General features: G+C 48.2%; 8 protein-coding genes across 8 annotated transcripts; 2 read left to right on the top strand and 6 right to left on the bottom strand.

The window, feature by feature from the left end:
- Positions 1 to 1945: 1945 nt before the first annotated feature.
- On the bottom strand, positions 1946 to 2944 carry CTRU02_210042 (nmrA-like family protein; the record flags this gene model as incomplete). Its single annotated transcript, XM_036734002.1, has 2 exons — positions 1946 to 2623; positions 2681 to 2944. 2 exons carry the CDS (start codon positions 2942 to 2944, stop codon positions 1946 to 1948), a joined length of 942 nt encoding a protein of 313 aa, XP_036574263.1.
- A 1136-nt stretch (positions 2945 to 4080) lies between these two features.
- CTRU02_210041 (secreted pectate lyase) lies at positions 4081 to 5382 on the bottom strand (the record flags this gene model as incomplete). The annotated part of the gene is made up of 3 exons (XM_070205382.1): positions 4081 to 4560; positions 4593 to 4677; positions 4727 to 5382. The coding sequence occupies 3 exons, from the start codon at positions 5380 to 5382 to the stop codon at positions 4081 to 4083; spliced, it is 1221 nt and encodes a 406-aa protein (XP_070061030.1).
- Positions 5383 to 8347: 2965 nt separating this feature from the next.
- Positions 8348 to 8743, bottom strand: CTRU02_210040 (alpha-glucanase; the record flags this gene model as incomplete). The annotated part of the gene is made up of 1 exon (XM_036734004.1): positions 8348 to 8743. One exon carries the CDS (start codon positions 8741 to 8743, stop codon positions 8348 to 8350), a length of 396 nt encoding a protein of 131 aa, XP_036574265.1.
- A 1307-nt stretch (positions 8744 to 10050) lies between these two features.
- CTRU02_210039 (uncharacterized protein) lies at positions 10051 to 11598 on the top strand (the record flags this gene model as incomplete). The annotated part of the gene is made up of 1 exon (XM_036734005.1): positions 10051 to 11598. The coding sequence occupies one exon, from the start codon at positions 10051 to 10053 to the stop codon at positions 11596 to 11598; it is 1548 nt and encodes a 515-aa protein (XP_036574266.1).
- Positions 11599 to 13259: 1661 nt separating this feature from the next.
- Positions 13260 to 14873, top strand: CTRU02_210038 (glycosyl transferase; the record flags this gene model as incomplete). The annotated part of the gene is made up of 1 exon (XM_036734006.1): positions 13260 to 14873. The coding sequence occupies one exon, from the start codon at positions 13260 to 13262 to the stop codon at positions 14871 to 14873; it is 1614 nt and encodes a 537-aa protein (XP_036574267.1).
- Positions 14874 to 14956: 83 nt separating this feature from the next.
- Positions 14957 to 16348, bottom strand: CTRU02_210037 (nad dependent epimerase dehydratase family protein; the record flags this gene model as incomplete). Its single annotated transcript, XM_036734007.1, has 4 exons — positions 14957 to 15035; positions 15095 to 15950; positions 16006 to 16245; positions 16318 to 16348. 4 exons carry the CDS (start codon positions 16346 to 16348, stop codon positions 14957 to 14959), a joined length of 1206 nt encoding a protein of 401 aa, XP_036574268.1.
- An 859-nt stretch (positions 16349 to 17207) lies between these two features.
- On the bottom strand, positions 17208 to 18426 carry CTRU02_210036 (Unsaturated rhamnogalacturonyl hydrolase YteR 7; the record flags this gene model as incomplete). The annotated part of the gene is made up of 2 exons (XM_036734008.1): positions 17208 to 17300; positions 17362 to 18426. 2 exons carry the CDS (start codon positions 18424 to 18426, stop codon positions 17208 to 17210), a joined length of 1158 nt encoding a protein of 385 aa, XP_036574269.1.
- A 728-nt stretch (positions 18427 to 19154) lies between these two features.
- Positions 19155 to 20934, bottom strand: CTRU02_210035 (xenobiotic compound family; the record flags this gene model as incomplete). The annotated part of the gene is made up of 6 exons (XM_036734009.1): positions 19155 to 19917; positions 19972 to 20151; positions 20211 to 20281; positions 20337 to 20510; positions 20577 to 20643; positions 20696 to 20934. 6 exons carry the CDS (start codon positions 20932 to 20934, stop codon positions 19155 to 19157), a joined length of 1494 nt encoding a protein of 497 aa, XP_036574270.1.
- Positions 20935 to 21212: the final 278 nt, after the last annotated feature.

Genomic DNA, 21212 nt, shown 5'->3' with positions numbered 1-21212 from the left:
CTTCATGGGAGAGAGGAGAGAGAGAGGGGAATAGAGTGTCTCCAAAACGTGCACAGGGCAACCAGCGACGAGGATCGGACCGCCGGGGACTACCTGGGTAATAATACCTTACAACCTTCCTTTTCAGGTCATGGCGAGTCGCGGTGAATGTGCGCCCAGGTTGTCAGATGGCTTGTCCAGATGAAGAGGAGAGACCTGCCGGATCTAAACAAGACATCTGCATCTGCATTGGCACAAAAGTTCCCGCCTATGGGCAGCCTTTGATGCCTTATCTACGTAGTAGAAGCCTGCATAGTTTCTTAACTAGCTGAACATCTAGGCCATCTGAGGGGGGAAGGTCAATGGCTCTCTGCTGATGATGGCGGGAGAGCTTCTGATGATTGGGCGCATTGAGCTCAGAGGTAGAAACAAATGGGGGTTCAGTGGGAGAAGCAAATAAGGTGTCAGCGGCACCTTCAGACGAGAGGGACAAAATCCGACCCTAATAATCACTGCACTCCGCAGTGACTTGACCGCTGACCAGACAATCTGGGGCGCCAATGGGTTTCTTCGTCTCTCGTTCGTCCGGCGTCACGGCTTAATTAAGCAGTTCCTTAGGTATTGGATAGAGGCACAACAATTAACATGGAGGTGGCATTCGGAGCGGGCCGCTGCAACCCAAACCCCCGCCGTCCTTGAGCACATCTGGGCAGGTCAAATGCCGGATTGCACGCAGCCGACCTGCCGGAACTGGGGTAGCGTGGCGGTAAGGATTCAAACTTTGGTGATGGCGCCGTTGGGGGTGGGCAGCTGAACAGGGCCAGACTGGCTGGATGAGCCGTTTCCTGCAATGAAGGCTTGATTTCGACTATTACCATGAAGGAATGTGGTGATTGAATTGCACAAAGCAACCAATGCTTCGCAGGACTTGTGAGATGAGGCGCAGGATTGCGTTGTCTAACCAAAACTCGCGTCATGCGTTTTTTTTTTTCTGGCATTGCCCAGTACTTTTGTCGTCTTGCTTTTAAGGTTTACAGACTTTGCCTTGCGACTGAGCCTCGTTTGTTGCCGTTTCCCATGGAACAGGGTTCATAGGATTATCAACTATGCCTATGAGTTCATCCCTATCTCCGTAGATACGGAATTTTGGCCATGGAAAAGCTTACTCCGTATAGAGATACAGAGGGGGGAAAAGAGTACTAGTCAAACCATAGATTGTGGGCATTAGACTAATTGCCTAGCAGCAGTGAAGCAATTAACACATAAAACATCACTGCCATCCAGCACCGTAATTTGTAAATGCCAATGTCGCTGCCAATTAGCGCACAGCATAGGCGCCCTACAGCAAAAGCTACAGTAACCTCAACTAGGTAATTCACGCATAATGTTCTCTAAACAACAAAACCATGACTTGACAACGGATGACAGCAAGACAATTCACAAATATATAACAGAGAAGCGCAAATGTAATTGATAGTGAGGCATTATCATATCTTATTTCTCGGTTTACTCTCCACCTCTTTTTCTTCAAGGACCGGGAGAAAGTCACAAATCTTTAATGAGGGTCCCTACCAAAAAGCCAACCACTGGTCCCACCCAATGACCCCATATTGAAGACCTCTCAATCCTGGAATGAGCAAAAAAAAAATGGACGATGAGGGAATCGAACCCTCGACCGCTCACATGCTAAGCGAGAATTATACCACTAAACCAATCGCCCATTGTTGTATCACATCGCCGCAATGGCAGTTCATGGAACGTCGACACGCTGCGATGGCATCACTTTCGGTAGCCATTGTGGTAAATTGACGCTGTGTTAGCGGTATTGCGAAGTGGTTATACTTCTAACCCAGGGTTGCGCTACCTCCAATAGTCATTCGCGAATCAGACTGATCCGTTATGCATCCTTGACGGAGTTAACCCAAACCGTCCAGCAATCCTCCATCTTGGATGAATTCGTGCTCCCTCACGTCGTCTTCAAGCGCCTGATGGTAACATCAAAAGGCTCTGGCTCACGCCCAATGATATCTCTCAGATGCTCCGTCACGACAGCAGTCTCACCCGCGCGAATCGCCTCCCAAGCCGTCGCCCACGTTCGCGCCTTGTCTTTTGACCCGAATACCGAGAGTACCTGCGGCAACTTGACATACTCATCAACCTCCACCTGGCGAATGCGAACATCTTTGCCAGCGACTTGGCTGAGAACTTTTACCGTCTCCTCAAGTGACCAAACCTTAGGCCCAGTAAGAAGGATCTTTTTGTTGACGTACGGGAACTGATCCGGGTCCCATGAGTAATTAGCAATCAGCTTCGCTGTCGCTTCGCCCAACTCCGCACGCTTCACCCATGCGACACCTGGGCCCGATCCGTCATGCGGGATAAGTATCTCATCAGCCGGTGCGTTTATGTCGAAGAACGCGGTGTAGATTGGGTATGATTCTGAGTAGAGACCCTCACGGACGGATGTGAATGTGAAGCTTGGGTCGGAAGCAGCCGCTTCAGTAAGGTGACGTTCTGAGTCGAGATGCGCCTGCATCACCTCTGCCAATGACGAGTCTTGGTAATCGCCGGCGAATGCGAGAGAGCTGTAAAATATGTGCTTTACGCCTGCACGGCGAGCTGCATCAATAGCTGGTAGTTGTACCTATAAACGTCTTGTCAGCTGGTATTCTTCACATTGACCACAAGGGTTTTGTCTTACTTTCTTTCGGTAGTCGTGCACATGGCTCGGGTAAGAAATGAGGAAGAGTACCTCGATGCCAGCGAAGGCCGCTTCCAAGTCAGAGGGACTTGACTCATATGATGCTTTGCGAACCCTGACACCGTTCTCAATATGCTCTTTCGGAACCTTCTCTGGATACCTGTTGATGAGAATAATTTGGTCGTTGGGTATAAGCTTGCGAAGGTATTCGTATGTGCTACCGCCCAGGCCACCTGAAGCCGGGAAAACGCCAATGGACTTCATGATGTGTTTTTGTCAGGTTGTCTAGTGATCAGATGACTAAGTCTTGGGGATGACAAGTTGATCGATGAGCTTAGTTCAACTTTTGGTCTTGCTCGTCGCTTTGAAGTATCTTCGTGCGATGTATTGACGTGCTGATATGAGACGAGATGCTAGTGCTTCCCAGGTTGACACGTGTGATCGCCTCACAAAAAGATGTCGCTTGACAGGGAACTGCAGACATACTGACATCCACATTACGTCACCCCTTAACTGGCCATAGATTATTCCAGGCATCTTCCCTTCTCAGCGCATTATTAAGCCATCGCCACACCACATAACGCCTCATTTTCCGCAAATCTTGGGCGGTGCATTATGTTCTAGCACCGGCTCGTGAATTCAGGGCCGCCCCGAAGTCGTAAATGTTTGCCGCCGATCATCGGCTTTCTTTTTCGGCCCCGCCTATAGAACGGTAGATCGGCGCCAAAGGGACTAAGCACTCTCACCGGGAAGGATCGATGAGATGTTTCTTGTTCAGAGGCTGTCTATTTTAAACAAGCTAAAAGAGTACTATTAGTAAGGTATCGTAGGTAATTGTAGATGGAAACACTGAGCTTGTGTGGGCACGATTCAAAATTGATCCAGGTCCTTTTACATTAACGCTCTTTCAACGTTAGCAACAGGCTCAGCAAATACTAAGTTCTATCGCACCCGACTTTTTTAGTAACAGCCTCAATCTTAAGACAAATAACGATTAATTCGTGCCCATCACTTGGCATCTCAGACTTAACATCGCCAAAGTCAGTGGCAATCAAAGATATTGCCAAGAGTGTCCAAGTCATAGGGCATAACAACCAAATCATAAGCTCGCTCGCATCTCTACTGTATGTTTTCAGCAAACTGACTATGGGCAGAGGAATTCGACAGTCTCGTGTCAAAACTGGTTTTAGCTTGTAAGCCAGACGCATCAACACATCATAAAGGGTTTAATGAACGAAATAGAAATCTATTCATTGTTCTAAGAGTTTTGTGAAAAAGGCAAATTTCAATAAGCCCAAACTCATGTTTCGTCAAAAAACGCGTTTGAGCCGCGGTTAACACTTCTCCATGAGTTTCGGTGCTCATTGTGATTGGAAAATAAAACAGATTCCAGCCCAAGCTTATTTCCAGGCAGTGGTAGCACCGAACTTGGCTCCGTCAACAGGCAACAAGAAATCGCTGGCCGCGATCTTACCGTTCTTGCCGCGAGGTCCAGTAACAAGGTTGGTATCAATGCTCTTGAAGCTCTGGTTGGTAAACAGGGGGAGGTCGTTGTCCCAAGAGTTTCCACGAGATTTCTGCGGGGCGCTAAGAGTCCTCTGTCCCTCGGCGGTAGTGTTTCCGGCGGGACCGTTGAGAGTAGCGAGGTTGCGCTCGAGGACACCGGTGGCGTTGACGCTGCGGAAACCAACACCGCCGTTCCAGACCGCGGTGTTCTCCTCAAAGAGGAAGTCGCCAGTCTGGGAGTTATCGGTGAAACCGTGCTTCTTGTTGCCGAAGGAGATGCAGTTAATGATGTCACGGCCAGCAGGCTTGATGTCACCCTTGCTGCCACCGCCGAGCTTGAAACCGTTGCCATTTCCAGTGAAGTCAGGGATGCCCTAGAGAAGACTTAGTTGTTGTACACGATGAAGGAATAGGAAGCAGAACTTACCCAGCGGTTGTAGCCGTTGCCCCAGGCGATGCTGTCCTTGATGACCAACTTGGAGTGGAACTCCCTGAGATGAGTTAGTTTACGTTTCGCTAATATCAAGAGCTGTATCTTACCAGAAGTCGACACCGTCATCCGAGTTGTCCCAGAATCTGCCACCAATAATGATGTTGCCTTCACCCCGGCCTTCCTTGATACCAAGACCATCGGCGTTCTCGCCGCTGTTTCTGGGGTCACGGTTGCCGTGGGAATCCAAGTAGGCGATGACGTTGTTAGAGAGGTTACCCTGCATGTGGAAACCACTCTCATAGTTGTCGCGAGTAGTAATCTGGTTGAACCTCAAGTTGCTGCTGTCCTTGACGTAGACGCCGTAGGCACCATGAGTGAAAATGAGGCGAGAAAAGTGCCAGAACCTAGTGTACTCAACGTGGAGCACACCACGGTTCACGCCAGCGACCTTGCCGCCAAGAGGGGCGGGGGTATCAGGGAGAGCCTCGCCATCAATGATGACTTCCTCGTCCGTAGCCGCACGCAAGGTGATTGGGGCCGTTTCGGTGCCGTTGACGGTGATGTTGATGTTCTTCAGAAGGTCATAAGTTCCGCCACGAAGGATGATGACATCGCCAGGACGAGAGAGATCGACGGCAGTTTGAATGTTGCCGTAAGGCTTGCGCTGAGTGCCGTCAGGGGCGGCGTCGCCTTTAGGTGCCACATAGATGTTAGCCGCCAGGGCCACAGGAAGGCAGGCGACGACAGCGGGTAGAAACAACATGACGAATAAACGAGAGTTCAAAAGAATGTATAGGTTGGTTTTGGTAACGAGCGACTGGTAGAACCAAATGTAAAGAAAAGTGCTTGCACTCTGCTCCTCAGAAAGTCATGAGATGGTGAGCCACGGACGAGAATTTATACAACCAAAAAAAAAGGTCCATAAACTCCATCATCGCAACAATTAGCTTATTAGGGTCTAAGATGGCACCACCAAAATGAAGTCGTCTTGGCATTCTATGTCAGCGGCGAGGAGTTTGTAATTCTCTATAACATACTTTGTTAATTCAATTGGCTGCGTCGTAACATAATATTGTTGTGCACACCAATTTGAACGTATTATCCAAAAAGCCAAGGTGAGCTTCTCGCTGTTTCGGTTAGTGGCCATTAACGTTGTACGGGTTACCCCTACCACCCTAATTACTATTGGAGCAGTCTGGCCAGATGCCAAGCAGTGCATGCGCACGCAAATCTCCCAGTTTCCGACTAACGTCCCACACCCACTTCTGGGCACCCCCCACATTTGGGCACCCCATTTACACCAAAAACGCCGTTTTTCGAAATTCTATATTAAACTAAATACTTTACTTATTAAAGAGAATAAATATATATTAAATAGATTAAGACTTAATTATAATACTTAAGTAGCTATATACTAGTATTATTAATAATAAGTATTATAAATTCAACGTTTAACATTTATAATACTAATTTACCTAGCCTATATCTTAATATATAAAATAGGTAGAGATATTTAACTAATATGATTAGAATTTTTAAGTAAGATATAGTAGATTTATATATTCTTATACTTAGTAAAAAATTCTTTAAGCTTAGAATAATATTTTAAAATTTCCCTTAAGAAAAGTTTCTATTATAGAATTTTAACCCTTAATTATACTATATTTACTAAAGTAATACTTTTAAATCTCTTTTAGATATAATTATATACTTTTAATAAGTAAAAATTTTAATTTCCTAGATTTTTTAAATAAGTATATATAAGCGAAAATATATTTTTCTAATGTTAAGGAATACTAGTAAGTTACTAGTATCTACTAACATTTTAAAGCTTTTAGTTTTAAACTTCTATATTATAACTATTATTATATTTAAACCTTTATAAAAAATTAGATGGCTATAATTATACTTAACATAGTTTATATATATTTTCTTTTCTTAGTAAGTATAGTAGTTAGTTTAATATAGAATTTCGAAAAACGGCGTTTTTGGTGTAAATGGGGTGCCCAAATGTGGGGGGTGCCCAGAAGTGGGTGTGGGACGTTACCTTCAACGGAGCAGATTTGTCCCACCAGCCGCGAGCAACCGAATCATCCGAAGACTGTTCTGAAAGATATTTAGAGTTAATTGGATAGCTCAAGTGTAGTCTCACCTGAAGGTCGCAATATCTTTTCGATCATAAACTGATTGTGGTAGGAAATAACGGAGCTGGAGCGTGCAGCAACGCTGTTCCAAAGGCGAATGCGGCTTTCGTCCCGAGATGAAGTACAACGAGCTACAAACATACTCAATAACTCTCATCCTGAACCAGCTATCAATCACTTTGGAACTCGCCTTAGACTCCTTAAAACTAATGCATAGGGGCGATAACCGAGGAGAGCGCAAGTTTGCAATTTATTAGAAACAAGCTTGAATTAAAGTTTGAGTCCCTACTCCATTAAATTGCGAGAACAATAAGCTAATGCAAACCCGGCCTCCCACCATGACTCGAAGTTAGGCCAGTTCGAGTCGTAAGAATCAATCTACATGTGCCAAATTTCTCCCTGCACCTTCACATACTCTGTTACCTGGTGCTTGAGCGACAGCTAGTGAAGCTTTCGTAACTCACTACTCTATTTTAACTTCTGACCCCTTCCCTCTGTCGCTGGCGGAACGGATGGCTCCGCAACTTCGAGCTGTTGGGGGTATTAATGGTGAGACTAAGAAACTCTCCGAACATCACTACCTAAACATCGCGCGGTAGCCCGTAATAGAAGACGGCTTCGAAGCCCAGGAGAATTAAAATGACCGCAGTAACCCTTTAACCCATACCAGAGTTATTCACTCTGTACCGACAGCTTGACAGTCTGGCCCACCCAGGCTACAAGATCACTTGCACTGGATGGTTTCACGGGATACGCCACAGTTGATGTGGCATGAGGTTGTTCCCACGCATATTCTCTACTGAAGTATGGCCAAGCAACGAGTGCGCAGCTTGTTGTTACGTATTCCTTGGTGTGTTGAGCTTAATGGGATGACACCTTTGTGTTTTTACACAAGTTGAATGCTAACATGCGGCTGCTAATGCAACCCTCGGCTTGTCTGACTTTTCACAGATGGCATGTGTTGTTTGCGGGTTTCGAGTCCCGGGTCTTGTTACCAGGCGATTTGTTTACTTCCCGGCTCGTCCATGTATGCATACGCAATGAAGTTTGGCAATTTCTAACCCGGTTTTAAAATTGAACCTCCTTGCCCGAAAGACACCAAACATTCCATTGCAAAGACTTACTATAGTACTTTAAAAGCATAGTGTTTCTGCATCATTCGCTGCTACGTATACTGTTGGCAGGCTTCGAAAGAAAGGTGAGAGTAAGTAATTGGAACAGAGGTAAATAGAAGGTCAATTGGATTAGAGTGAATAACTATCCTTATGGCTATAATTTCTAGCTATAACTTAAATATAGCTTTAAAAAAGACCTTTCCTAATAGAAGGTATATTTCTCTGCTCTGTTCGTTACGTGAGCGGCCTGCCACTCAGCCACAAGCCGAGATTCTGGGTATTACAACATATCTTGTAGAGATACCCTAAATAGAGAAAGAGGTCTTGCATAGAGCAGAATACGAGATACGAATTACCATATTACATACTTTAGTTACAACTTGATGACTCTGGAAATCGAGCTATACCTACTTCGTCCAACACAGTTGTGAAGAGTGGCAGAACGGTCTGTGACCAGTTAGCTACGGCATCAGACAGGCGTCGACAATTTCCTGCATCTTGGTGTCGCTCGCACAAAGTCATCCCCGAACTTAACAAGGTCAGATGCCGGCAGACCCTTATGCGCCTTGGCCGCCTCACTAAAAGCCTCCTTCCTGGACCTAACGTCGCTGCCGAATGCTCCAACGAACAACCCCAAGGTCGCAAAAGGCGCTGATTTCGGGTCTTTCACGGTATCGTATGCAGTGAAGCCAGCAGAACCGGTCACGTCAACGAGAGAGGCAATACGGGAGATCATGGCGACTCCGCCAAACAACGCTCCTCTAGCTTTGCCGATAAAGGGGATTACGGCAAGGACGATGCTGAGGATCTCGAGAATCAACCTCTTCTTATCCTCTTCCAAAGTCTTGGCACCGATGGACTCCATGTTGTCCATGTTGCGAATGGCCTGTTAGAGCATGAAGATTGTCATGCTTGCCGCCGTGACAATATCGCTGCATTCCACCTTGATAATATGGAGCGTTAAGTCAATGTGAGCCACCATCAGGGAACCGGCGAGAATACTCATGTTGGGCATAGCTGCCTAGATGACTTCCTTAGGGTTTAGCACCTTGATCTGTAAGTTAGACATGAGCATTAGCAATGGTGCAAGAGAAGTGTCGGGAGAAAAAAGTTTGCTTACTTTGTCCTTTTGGTCTGAAATGGGTGCTTTCGTTTTCTGGTGTGCGAGCTTGAGACAAGGTCGGTTCCCTTCGCCCGGCCTATTGGAGTCTATGCCGCGCCATGTCCAGCAGAGATCGATGGTGCCGAAGTCAATCAGTCCTTCTCAATGCCCATCTTCTCTAACATGGTGGCGTAGAATCTGTCGGCGTTCCGGAGCGAATCGAGGAGCGAGTAATCGATCGTCCATGCCCCTTCTGCAAACTTGTTTAGGCCGAGAAACTGGCATCTTGCCATGCTTGTGGCCGGAGAGCGTAAGTACACAGCCAAAGTATTAGCTTCCCTCGCTAGTATCAACGGCCATGAAAGACTCGAGCTGCTGCCCGACGCTATCTTTGACCCATGTCTTGTAGGCGGAATAGCAACTGTCATACCCCTTTGCGGCTACGGCGAACTTGTCATTGAAGTTCACAAGGGTTGCAAAGAGAATATCGAGAGCCACTGGTCCCAACAGATGGCGACATTCAAGAAAATAAACGAAAGGAATTCACTATTGCTTGTGGGCAGCCAAGAGGGGCAATAACGATTAAAGCCTTGAGGCTTTGAAGACTTTGAGAGCAACCACCTCAACGTGCAGCCATGCGAGTCAAATGGCAAGGGGATTGCAATTACCACAAAGCTGACAGAAAAACCAACGCCTTTTTTCGTAATCCGGGGCCAGACCGTTGCTCATCTCTCTCGGAGGAACCATTGTTGGTAATGTGGTCTGCTCAGCGGCCGTCTAAAAAGTGCTTGACGGATGCTCGGTATCGAGTGAATCTTCAGTTGGTGATAAGCGGGTCCTGACGGGACTGACTCACAAGTATAGACACGTATTTTCCGCATCGTACTCCTCTGTGGACTAGGCTTCTTTCCAGTAGCAGGTTATGCATATGAAGATAAAGTGAACAGCCTCCCTCTACGTGTCGGGTGTTTACCGTTGCCCGGCGTACTATTCAACCTACTTTCTCGGCAATTTTCCGTAGTTTGAACTCTGTAAAGGTCACGGGTCTTGTGTTCTAGTTCACATTCGCAATGCCACCTTACGCGCCGCCCGGTGGCGATCATTTGGACGCTCTGAATGGCCAGCGTCTGCCTTCCGATCCTGATCACTGGGTCAGGGCATGCATAGTTCATGGAATTCGGCATAATGAAGCATTTGCAAACTCTGAGGCTGTGCGGAAGCTCTGCTTGAAATCAGACAACAGGTCTTATGCCCGCGCTCGCAACGCGCGTCTCATCATGAGCAACATCGTGCCAGAGATGTTGACGGACGACGACATGCCGTACTGCATCTGGTACCCGCATGTGGCAAGCGAGGAGACTTATCGCGAACTGGCAGAGCGCCACCCCGGAATGCGGTATCTTGTCGGCCGGGCATGTGCGGTTGCAGGCTATTCCAAGCTCTACGGCGAGCTCGATATTCTTCCCGAAGTCTCAATAGCAGAGGAAGCTAGAGACAACTCAAGCAGCGAGGGTTCCAAAGCTATTTTTGATGCCATTATGAGACAGCCCATCTGCTACAAAGTTCTCGATGACTACAAACGGCGTCTCAACGTGGACAACCCATCATCACCAGCCTGGATGAACGGCGATATAGCCGTCCGATCGTCGTTGAACGTCCGGCTCGGGCCAGACAAGTACGAGGAATGGGGGCTGCACTACTTCAACATCACCGAAGACTACAACATCGATCGAGCCTCATCAGAAATTACTAATCATGAGCCGCTCGCCGCTGAAGATGTCGCACTCTTCTACACGCCTCTACTCTCGCACCTGCCGACCACCAACAAAGACGCGTTGATTCTCATGGCAGCTTACGAGGGCAACTTGGAACGCTACGTACGTCTTCGCAGGCCGGTGATGCTCCACGACGAGGCCAGGGCCATTGTCCGGGGCATCTACCACAATACCACTTTTGCCAAGTGGTGGTCGCTTCAGGAAGTCCAGCCGGGTCAGCGCTTCATCAAAGCCGCCTACATGGCACGATTCATCATGGTCAACGACTTGTCGCTCATCACGCCGAGCAGTCCTATCCGGGGCGATATGCCCTCCCTGATATGGTGGCCGTTGGTTCCGAGGGAGGCAACGCTGAAAGAGCTTGCGCACCGGCGGCCGGACATGAAGTTACAGGTGGCGATGGCGTGTGTCGAAGGCGACTATAGGGTTCTTTGGGAGGAGCTCGCCCCAGAGCCTTGCGAGGAGCTTTGGGAGCAGGCGCGTCGGCAGCAGAACGATAGCTGGCCCAGCAGCCCAAACCGGAACTACTACGTCGACTACTTGGAGGGGCGTGCCAAGGAGCTGGGTGTCAGCGTCCACAGAACAGATAATGCCACCAATTGTCTGGATGCGGCGGTTCGCGACAAGGAGCCCACGACGTTCTGGCTGAGCACGTACGTCGCCGGGCGTCCCTATGTATTGGTGGACTCCAACCCCGGCGGAAGCATCTATCCGGGTGGAACACAGGCAAATGCAGCTAGTTGGGAGTTGTTGATGTGCTCGAGTGAGGAGCTAAGACGTGAGGCAGAGGATGGGGGCGAGTTCATGCTATACAACGATTACTTGTTTTCCGATAAAGAGTGAATAACAACATATCTATACTAAAACCGAGCTGTCGTTAATTCAATGATCATTGCGCTTACAGAAGCCAAGATCTTGCCATCTGGAATTTCAATGTGTTAATGTACGCGGCCGGCTGATGCTTCTATAGATCTCGACCCTTTTCAACCAGATGCGTGGGCATAATGAACGTTCAACAGCCGGTGGCCGAATTTACATACGACAGACCAAAAACTTTGGTCCGATTGTTATGGCCAGTTTGGGTCACGGTAGGTCTACTAACAGAAGCTGAGGCAGCGAGACTAACAACAGGTCGCAGGTCGTGAACTGGTACAGCGAACTGGTAGATCAAGGGTTAGGGTAAGGTGATCGGTCTACAGTTATTAGCTAATCCAGCAACATTACCCTGTACCGAAAAGTGAAATTTGGTACAAAGGTGCCTCCTTGAAATCACGAGACTTTTTTTTATCTCTCGGTACGAACTTGCGCTTAAACATGCGAAAACCCCATTGGGATGTGAAAGGTATTCCACCAATGAAGTGTATGCTTCTGTCTGGTCGGTTAAATGATGATGGGTCTAGGCTTGTCCTTATTTAAATGAGAAGAGCAAATGAGTCGATAACCCTTGTATCCAGCGATGATGCTGGAAACCGTGCTGTAAGTGGTCACTAATCCGCCATTCACTCGAGTCATTGATGCAATAAGGCTCTTGGAAATGCAGAACATCGCGCACAGATTGGTCCCTTTCAGAAATGACCGACGGATGATCCCGCAAACCATCGAACCTTCTGAATCAAACTTGCTGATCCCCCATGATCTGGTAACAGGTCCCTGAATGGCGATGGAAACATTTCTTTTGGGTTAGCACTAGTCTAGGCTCGTATCAAACTCAGGGTATTTATTGGGAAGATCAGCCAGCAGAGAGCCAGTAAAGGGTGAAATTCAGACTGAGTGATATGCATTAAAATTTCAGAGCCAACAATTGCAGTAAAGTCTTCACTGAGCGCCAAGTTCGTTAACCCTGCTTGTTCAATGCCCAAAGATCCCAATAACCGATGCCCTGAAGCAGTGTATCAACCTCACGCGCAGCCTTTCATGCTCTATATGCCTGCACTGACTGTCGATAAGTAAGCAATCCCTCTTTGCTTGTTTCGGAAATGTTATATCTGTGGCCTGGCCACCAACTTCAACGAAAAAAAAAAGGGGGCGACAGCTTCGGAATGCGGGGGTTAATTAACAATTGCGTTGTGCTTCGTGGACATGGGCCCACGCTATATCCAAGACGCGTGTACGTTCCGGCAACTCGGAGGTGAAAAGGGTCCCTTAGCTCAGGAAATTCTCAGTGTAAAAAATACGCCATGGCTATGCCCTGCTGGCGCGGCCTCGCTAACGTTAAACAGGATGGCCTTGTATGCCATTCTCGTCTTGACGGGCCATGCTAACCTGTTTACGCAAAGTCTGACTTTCAGTTAGATGAATCCTTGCCAAGCGAAGTACGACAGGCATAATAAGCTTTCAACACAATTCATCTCCACCCCCAAAAATGGAAGCGTTGGCTGACGTCTTGGCTTCTTAAAGTCTGGCCGTTCTACCTCTGAGCTCGACGAAGTGGTTCCTATTTTTTATCATGCACGCAACTTGCGGCGGCAACAACTGACAACTTTGCTCGAAAACTGTGATGGAGGATGGTCCGATTACTACTTTCAACGCGATACGGCTCACCGTCGACCCCAATCATCGCAGCGGGGGCATTCATCACTCTCTGCATAATCTACTTGCTTCGCTATAATGGCCAGATCACGCCGTTTTCCTCCAGGTCGTTCAGTTTCCGGACTTCGACAACATCGGGATTGAACCTGGACGCGATCAACACGACAGCACAGTATTTTGTTGACTATCCTCTCGGGGCTCCTTACAAGAAGATCTTTGGCGAACTCGGCGAACGGACAAAGATCTTGCGCTCTTGGATCGAGGCATTGGAGGAAGACACTGGCAAAGGCAGCCGGCTTGTGGGGGCTGAGAGAGCATTTTTGGCTGAGCAGGTCGAACGAGTCGCTGTATCCTTGTATCCTTACCTGCAATCTCCGCCAAGAGACCCTCACAGCCAGTCACCTCTGGCGGATCTCCGACGAAGCTTTCAGGGTGCTGATACCCATGTTCAGCACGCCCAACAGGCCGTCGAGGGCGGCGACGCCGGCGCCGCAGCAGCAACAGCAGCAGCCGACGCCATCACCAACAAAAGGCTCGGCAACAATATTAACAAGTCGAGGAACGCTGGAATTGTTATACCCACAGGATCAGGCACATTGCGATTTGCGTGCCATTTGGTGGCGTCTTTGACGCGTGTGCATCGGACCACGCTGCCAATTCAGATTGTTTATGCGGGAGAAGAAGATTTACCAGAGGAAGATCGCAATGCACTTGTCGAGGCTGCTGGGGCCGGCCCAGAAGGACACCTCGAGTTTCTGGACATTCTAACGGTGTTCAACGATACAACTTTGAGATTGGCTGAAGGTGGATGGGCCATTAAGCCATTTGCCGCTCTCGGAAGTCGGTTTGAGGAGGTTATTTTGCTTGATGCCGACGTCGTTTTCGTGCAACCTCCCGAACAACTCTTGCAACAGCGTAGTTACCGTGAAAAGGGCGCACTCCTTTTCCACGACCGATTGCTTTGGAAAGGACAATTCCCCGAAAGACACGAATGGTATCACGAGACGGTGAAGCACCCAAGCGAAGAAATGCAGAAGTCGCTTGTCTGGACAGAGAGATATGCCGAAGAGGGCGACTCGGGTATTGTCGTGCTGAACAAGAAGCGCCTTGACGTCTTTCTTGGCCTTTTGCACATTGGCTGGCAAAACTCGTATATAGTGCGCAACTCATGGACGTATAAGATCACTTATGGCGACAAGGAGACATGGTGGATGGGGCTCGAGATGACGGGGTCAAAATACTCCTTCTCTCGACATTACGGCGGCATGGTGGGATGGCGTATCCCTATGAAAGGGGAGCAGACGGATATGACGCAGGTGTGCAGTTTCGTGATTGCACATGTCGACGAGCTGGACACGCTGCTGTGGTACAACGGCGGGTTGTTGAAGAACAAGATGGGCAACGTAACCGAGTTCGAGGTGCCAACACATTGGATGATTGATCAACAGTGGGTCAAAGGTGCGAGGAAGAAGGACATGAGCTGCATGGTTGGGACAAACCCACGAGAGTTGACGGACAACGAGAAAAATATTTTGCAAGCGAGCATTGACGCCGCGAAGCAGGTAGACAGCACGCTTGAATTGGTTTAGAAATTATATCCCCTTGATTTTCGTTAAGATTTGGCCACTACTTTATTACATGATACACCTCGACCGAGAACCAGATGTATAAACTAATGAGTACGAGGTAGAATCTTCTGGGACTCAAGCTCCCGGAAAACATCCGATAGGCTCAACCAAGTGTCGGTGTACCTAAAGTGGTAAGTTAGTTATCGATACTAGCATGTGCTTTTGAAGGCAATGGCACTCACCCAGTCCATCCCATCTCTCTCGCCTTGCTCATACTAATAACCAAGTCGTAGCTACGGCCCAGCACAAAGCCAAGGAAAGCCCAAGTTGCCTTGTCAAAGGCATCGCTCTCAAGACCCTCACGTTCTGCAAGCCGATTCCAGGCGTTCTTGACCTCTTCCTGTTGGCTCCATTTGGTCAAATCAATTCTTTGCTCGACTTTGCTCGGAGAGATTTTGCCCTTCAATCCTGACCGCTCTTCAACGAGACTCAAAGGCGGCTTCTCAAACAGTTCCGTCTCACTGGCCAACTGTGACTTGGAAGTAAACTGGTCTGCCTTAACCTTGAGCCCGAAGCGACGCGCCAGCTTAGGCCACAGGTTCTGCCAACTTTCCACGTCACCGTTCACCACGTTGAATGCTTGGTTGGCCGCCTTTGGCTCCTTGACAGCCCATTCGCAAAACTCTGCATGAAGCTTCGCCGAAGTGAAAGAGTCAAACTTGGTGTAAAAGGCCTCGGAACCTGGGAACTCCAAATCTTGGCCAAGCTCCTTTGCGATTGCGGCGTAGATGCCCACGGAAGTAGCCAGATTCATGAAGTTTCCCTTCGCAAAACCGATGACATCGTTAGGGTAAGTTACCGTCCAAGAGATGTGGGAGTGTTCCTCGCAAAAAGCATGTAGGACATCTTGCTGGCGGTAGTAGAAGTTGGGAGGAAATGATTGATCGCGCTGCCAGGGATCGGATTCTTCCATGGGGTTCTTGGGGACGCCCAGATGCACGCCGTATTGCTTTGCACCCGTGACGAGAAGGATTCGCTTTATTTTCTTGGCTGCGCCTGTTTTGGTGAGGGCGGAAAGGAAGTTCTGGAGCATGTCGCCTAGCATTTGTTAGTTTTTTTTTGCCTTTCGAAGACGACTTAAAGATTGATGTACCATTGACGTCCCAGTTCTCCTGGTCGGTGTCCTTCTGCAAGTAGGCCGCGAAAAAGACGTATTCCGCCTCGATGCCTTGCAAGTTCTTGGCCATTTCATCGGCGGAACCAGTGAGGTCGATAAAGCTATGCTTCACATTTGATGGATACTCATCCTTTTTGCTACGCGACATGGCATAAACCGTTTTCCATTGCTTGGAATCGTGGCCGAGTCGACCGACGATCTCGCGACCAAGGATTCCTATGGAGAGTTTAGTCTTTACGCTCTCATTGTCTGTTGAACGTGGGGAGAAACCAGCTTAGGGGGGCTTACCAGTAGCTCCTGTTACAATTGCGGATGCCATATCAAGTGTCTTTTGAGTATGAACAAAATGATTTGAATAAAGCTGAATAGTATTGATTGTGTCTCACAAAGCCTTTAACTGATGAATACCGCTATATAATCAAAGTCGTGGTTCTACCTTAGCATGACGTCAATGTGATAAGCTGAATTGTTCCACAGGGATCAGTGGAGTGGTGACTTCACTATCATCGAACGGGTTATCACCAGGAATTAGTACGATCTTAGCTACCAATGGAATCGACTGACCGGGAAAATATTCTTCAACTTCATGGCAGTACTTCCTCGTATTGTTTGCTCGTATTGTTCTCGGGAAATAATGTGTCTTACAGAGCCGCGGAACCGGTAGCTCGGTCGTCTGGAATAACCCCAACAACAATACAGCTCCATGTGAAGGCACCAGAGGTGTCACAGGTATCAGAACTAATAGAAGTCTGCAACTTTAAGTTTAAAAAATAGTGTTTATGGCAGTAAAAGCAAAGGGAATATAAGGATACTTTCTACACTGCTGCCGTACCGATTGTGCTGTGGAGAATGTGCCTCTAAAGACGGAAACTTGAGGCCCCGCCAAAAATAGCGGTCATATGGCTGCTACTAGGTGGGAGGCTAGAGACATACTCTATTAGAAGTTGTGATCAGGTGTTTAAATTGAGAACGAGGATTCAGTGATTCTATAGCCAATGAGTTCCTATTCTTTGGATATTTGGTGCTTGGTGAAATTGTGCCTTTCTGACTCGATTGAAAAAGAAGTCAATAGGACGAAACAGCGAGCTTGATTGATGAAAGAATCATTTTTGCGTGATCTAGGACATTTATGTACATGTCAAAGGTTGAATGGAACCTGCAGGCCTTGTAGTGGTTCATCAAGCAAATCCTTTTTCCCATTCCAGTGCAGCAATCATGAAAACACCAGCACCTCGCAGGTCATTTTGGCGGAGTCCAATGCTTGAATAGTACTGTTTGAAATGCAGTCAGTCTCATGGCATCCATCCTGTAGCGCAAATAGAACGGTCTTACCTCGAATGTTGCATTGCTGCCCAAACTGCCCACCATCACGGTGCCTTCCCAGTTGATGGTGTCATCATCATTGTACGTGACGAACATGTCCACCATACCATTCCAAGCCTTCGTGGCGACGGAGAGGTAGTCTTCATCACTCAAGTATCCAAGGTTCAGTCCCTTGAGCCAACCGAATGTGAACATGACACTCGCACTGCTCTCGATGTAGTTGCCCTTGACGTCCTCGTAGCGCTTCTCCATAATGTTCCACCAGCCTCCCGTCTCATCTTGGGCACCTTTGAGTCCTTCGGCCAGGCCGGTGAAGTATCCAAGCAACCTCGCCCGTCCAGGGTGCTCCTTGGGCAGCAAGTCAATAACCTCAAGAAGGGCCATGAAATACCAGCCCACCGCGCGTCCCCACACAAGCGGCGCAGCGCCCGTCTCAGGGTCAGCCCAGATTGCCTTCTTGCTTTCATCATACCCGTGTACCAGCAGGTTGTCTTCACGCCGAGTTCGAGCGTCAATATTGTCGAATTGCAAGACAATATCGTCCCATGCCGTCTGATTCTCTGGTTGGAACAACGAGACGTATTTAGCATAAAATGTGTCGGCCATGTAAATACCATCAAGCCACATCTGATTCGGGTACACCACCTCGCGGTGCCAGAAGCCGCCAGTAGGAGTACGAGGATGGTTGTCTAGTGTCTTCTTGATGTTGTCGGCGGCAATGCGGTATTTCTCCTCTCCAGTCTGTTCATACCAGAAAAGCACATTGTTGCCGTATCTGTAGGGGTCGAGACTGTAGCGCGAGTGATTGAACCCGTCGATAGTGCCATCGTCGAAAACTACGGCATCGATTTGCGCACGGTAGTAGTCATAGAGCGTCTGGTTTTTTGTGTGCTCGTATATAGCCTCAAAAGATGTGTACAACGTGGCCTGGTCGTAGTGAAAGCTAGGTTCGACTCCACGGCGGATCATTGAGTCGGTCATCCATTGAGAGAACGGCCGATGATTGCAGCTTGGAGCGGCAATTGCAAGCCCGGCGGCCGAAGCCAGTATCGCGATGGATTGTGAAGTTTTCATGTTTGAGTGCGAGTGAACCACCACAAAGATCGTTGATAGTGATCAATGCGCCATCCACAAGTTCAACGGACGACTTGTGTCACAATATAACGAAAAAAATCATTTCAATATGTCTGACTAGCAACTTTTAATACCCTGTCAACCCTGGCTGCAGGCATTCGACCCCTGAACGACCATTTTGCGTATTGACTAGCTACTGTTCGAAGGCTGGGCACGAAATCCTCTTCGCTTCCGGAGGATCTCCAGACCCCAGGCTGAGCCAACCACCTTCTAACGTACAGCAATAGTTTCCCCGAGTTGTGGAAAATCAAAAGCCGGACCCAGATTATCGCCATCGGCTCCGCAACGGCGCGGGGTGGGATCTTGGCGGTACCGATATCGTGCGGGGCTGCAAGAGGGGGACATGTAGAAAGGGCCTTGTATTTGTATCTACTTTGGAGAGAAGTGGTATGGAACTCGTCGGCAGAGCCCGGATGACTTTAGGCTAATTTCCCAAATCGTGAAGGCCAAGACGATCTAACATGCAGAGCATTGAATCGAGACGAAACCAATCCTTTTGCGAGTTTCTGCCGCCCCAATAAAAAAGGGCCTGTAAGACAATTTATTTGGCTAGCTCGGGGTTAAATATCCATCAACTCATAGAACGCTACAAATAGTATAGTTTTGAGTAGCGCATAGCTGTGCAGTTTGTCTATTGCAGCCTTTCAGCAACTGCTCTTGTTGCAAAATCACTTTCGGCTTTCCCTCTCGGCTTTTGCTGCTTCTTCCTGTGCAACAGTCTCCTCGTACGTGTCGTATTTGTACTTGAACCCGGGATGATCTGACCTTAGGCCTTTTTGTCCAAGCCCATAAATTTGCTCTCGGAAGGTGGGTGCAGGTGCATCTTCTGGGATAGGGTCTGGCAACAAACCCCTGCGGCGCAGCTCAGGAACAAGGTACTCAACAGCATCTTCAAAGCTTCCCGGTGTAATAACGTAGCCAATGTTGAATCCATCAACATCAGCAATATCTACCCACTCTTGAAAAACATCAGCAACCTGACTAGCCGTTCCAACAGGCATAGCCCCATTTCCACCGATTGCCGTGACTGTTCCTAGGTTACGAGGGGTAAGCTTGGGAACATCATCGCCGCGGTAGCGCAGATTGTACAAAGACGAGTGAATGCGTTGTAGATGGCTTGCGACATCCTTCTCGGTGAGCTCGTGGTCGAGATCGAACTTGGAGACATCGATACCAGTGGTGGCAGAGAACTGCGCAAGCCCACCTTCGATGAGGACATATTTTAGAGCTTCTTCATACTTGCGCTTTGCATCTTCTTCGTCTTTGCCAATGATTGGGGTGATCATGGCGAAGACTTTGACTGAATATGGGTCTCGGCCAGCGGCGATGGCGCTCTCGCGAATGGCTTTTACTCGAGGTGCGACGACATGTGGGGATAAACCGGCCACGAAGATGCCCTCAGCATGTGTTGAGCCAAACTTGATACCCGCCCTGGAGTCGTGAGCTTCAAGCTATATGACATTTCACGAATCTGACGTAACCTACGGAGATGTTCCAGCTTGAAACAGGACTGGAGTGCGTTGCGGCGATGGATCAGTTAAAAAGGGTGCGTCGACATGAAATTTGCCGTGATGATGGATTGGTCTTATTTGGGAGTAATCCGAGTACACGCCGTTCTCCGCATCTTCCTTCAGAGCGGTATCTGACCATGAACCCTCCCAAAGCCTAACAAAGAAGTTGTTAGTTGGCCGTCCAGCGTCTAATGCAAGTGTCTCAAAACTCACTTGTATAGCACCCTTAGGTATTCATCTGCATTTTCGTAACGGGTATCATGTTCAACCAAAGGCAGCCCGACCTAAGGCCCAGGTGAGTTAGACGTTTCCAGTATCTTATACCTGAGAGCCTCTTACAGCTTTTGAGGCTGATTCTTTCCAGCTTGTCACAATGTTCCAGCCAAATCGACCTTTAGTAAGATGGTCAAGGGTGCTGAAGCGCTTTGCAACAACATAGGCTTGCTCATATGACGTGGAAGTTGTGATTGCGAAACCCAAATTCTTTGTTACCGCGGCCATAGCAGAGACAGGCTTATCATTAGAATCTGTTAGCATCTTCATACTTCTCACTCAACTAGGTATATCAGGGTACCTTACGATAACGGGGTCCGCCATTGGCCATTGAGCACCGGTACGCACTGATGGCTCTGCACTTCCTTTGTATCTGAAACAACAGTCAGAATCTCATTCATATAGATATCTATATGAAATCTCACGTGTCATATGGCCCAAAAGTGTCGGCCAGGAAGAGCCCGACAAAGCCACCCTGGTCAAGAAGCTTCGCTAGATCAGTCCAGTATGTGAGGTCTCGCCGCTTATCTTTAGCCCGATCTTTAGGGTTACGCCATTGCCCAAATGAAAGGTGGCCGACTGTGAACATATCAAAAGCGTTCAAAAGAATTTGCCTCTTAGGCTTGGTGCCCGTTGGGCTGTTCTGGTTCTCTGAGGAAGACATCACTGAGCTGTTACCGCCTTGTTTGAGAATGAAAGCGAGGCAGATAACGAATCTCAAAAACAAACGATAATGTTCCGAAATAATGGCCAGGCTCACTCCGCGTGTAAGGCATTGTTTGCTTTCGACGTTGAGGCCAGAATTGGCTTCAGCTTATATCCACTCGTAACGCGTTTCGTCATTTCGTTCGCGGTTTGCGTGAGTAATCCCCCAGGTTATTTCCCGTCTTAAACCAGGGATCATCTCCTCTATTCCTTCAACTGATGTCCTCTATCGGAGGT

Source organism: Colletotrichum truncatum (assembly GCF_014235925.2).
Source record: "Colletotrichum truncatum strain CMES1059 chromosome Unknown Contig_0006, whole genome shotgun sequence".
Classification (NCBI taxonomy): domain Eukaryota; kingdom Fungi; phylum Ascomycota; class Sordariomycetes; order Glomerellales; family Glomerellaceae; genus Colletotrichum; species Colletotrichum truncatum.
The sequence above is the reverse complement of the archived record's forward strand: the minus strand, read 5'-3'. Positions and strand labels throughout refer to the sequence as shown.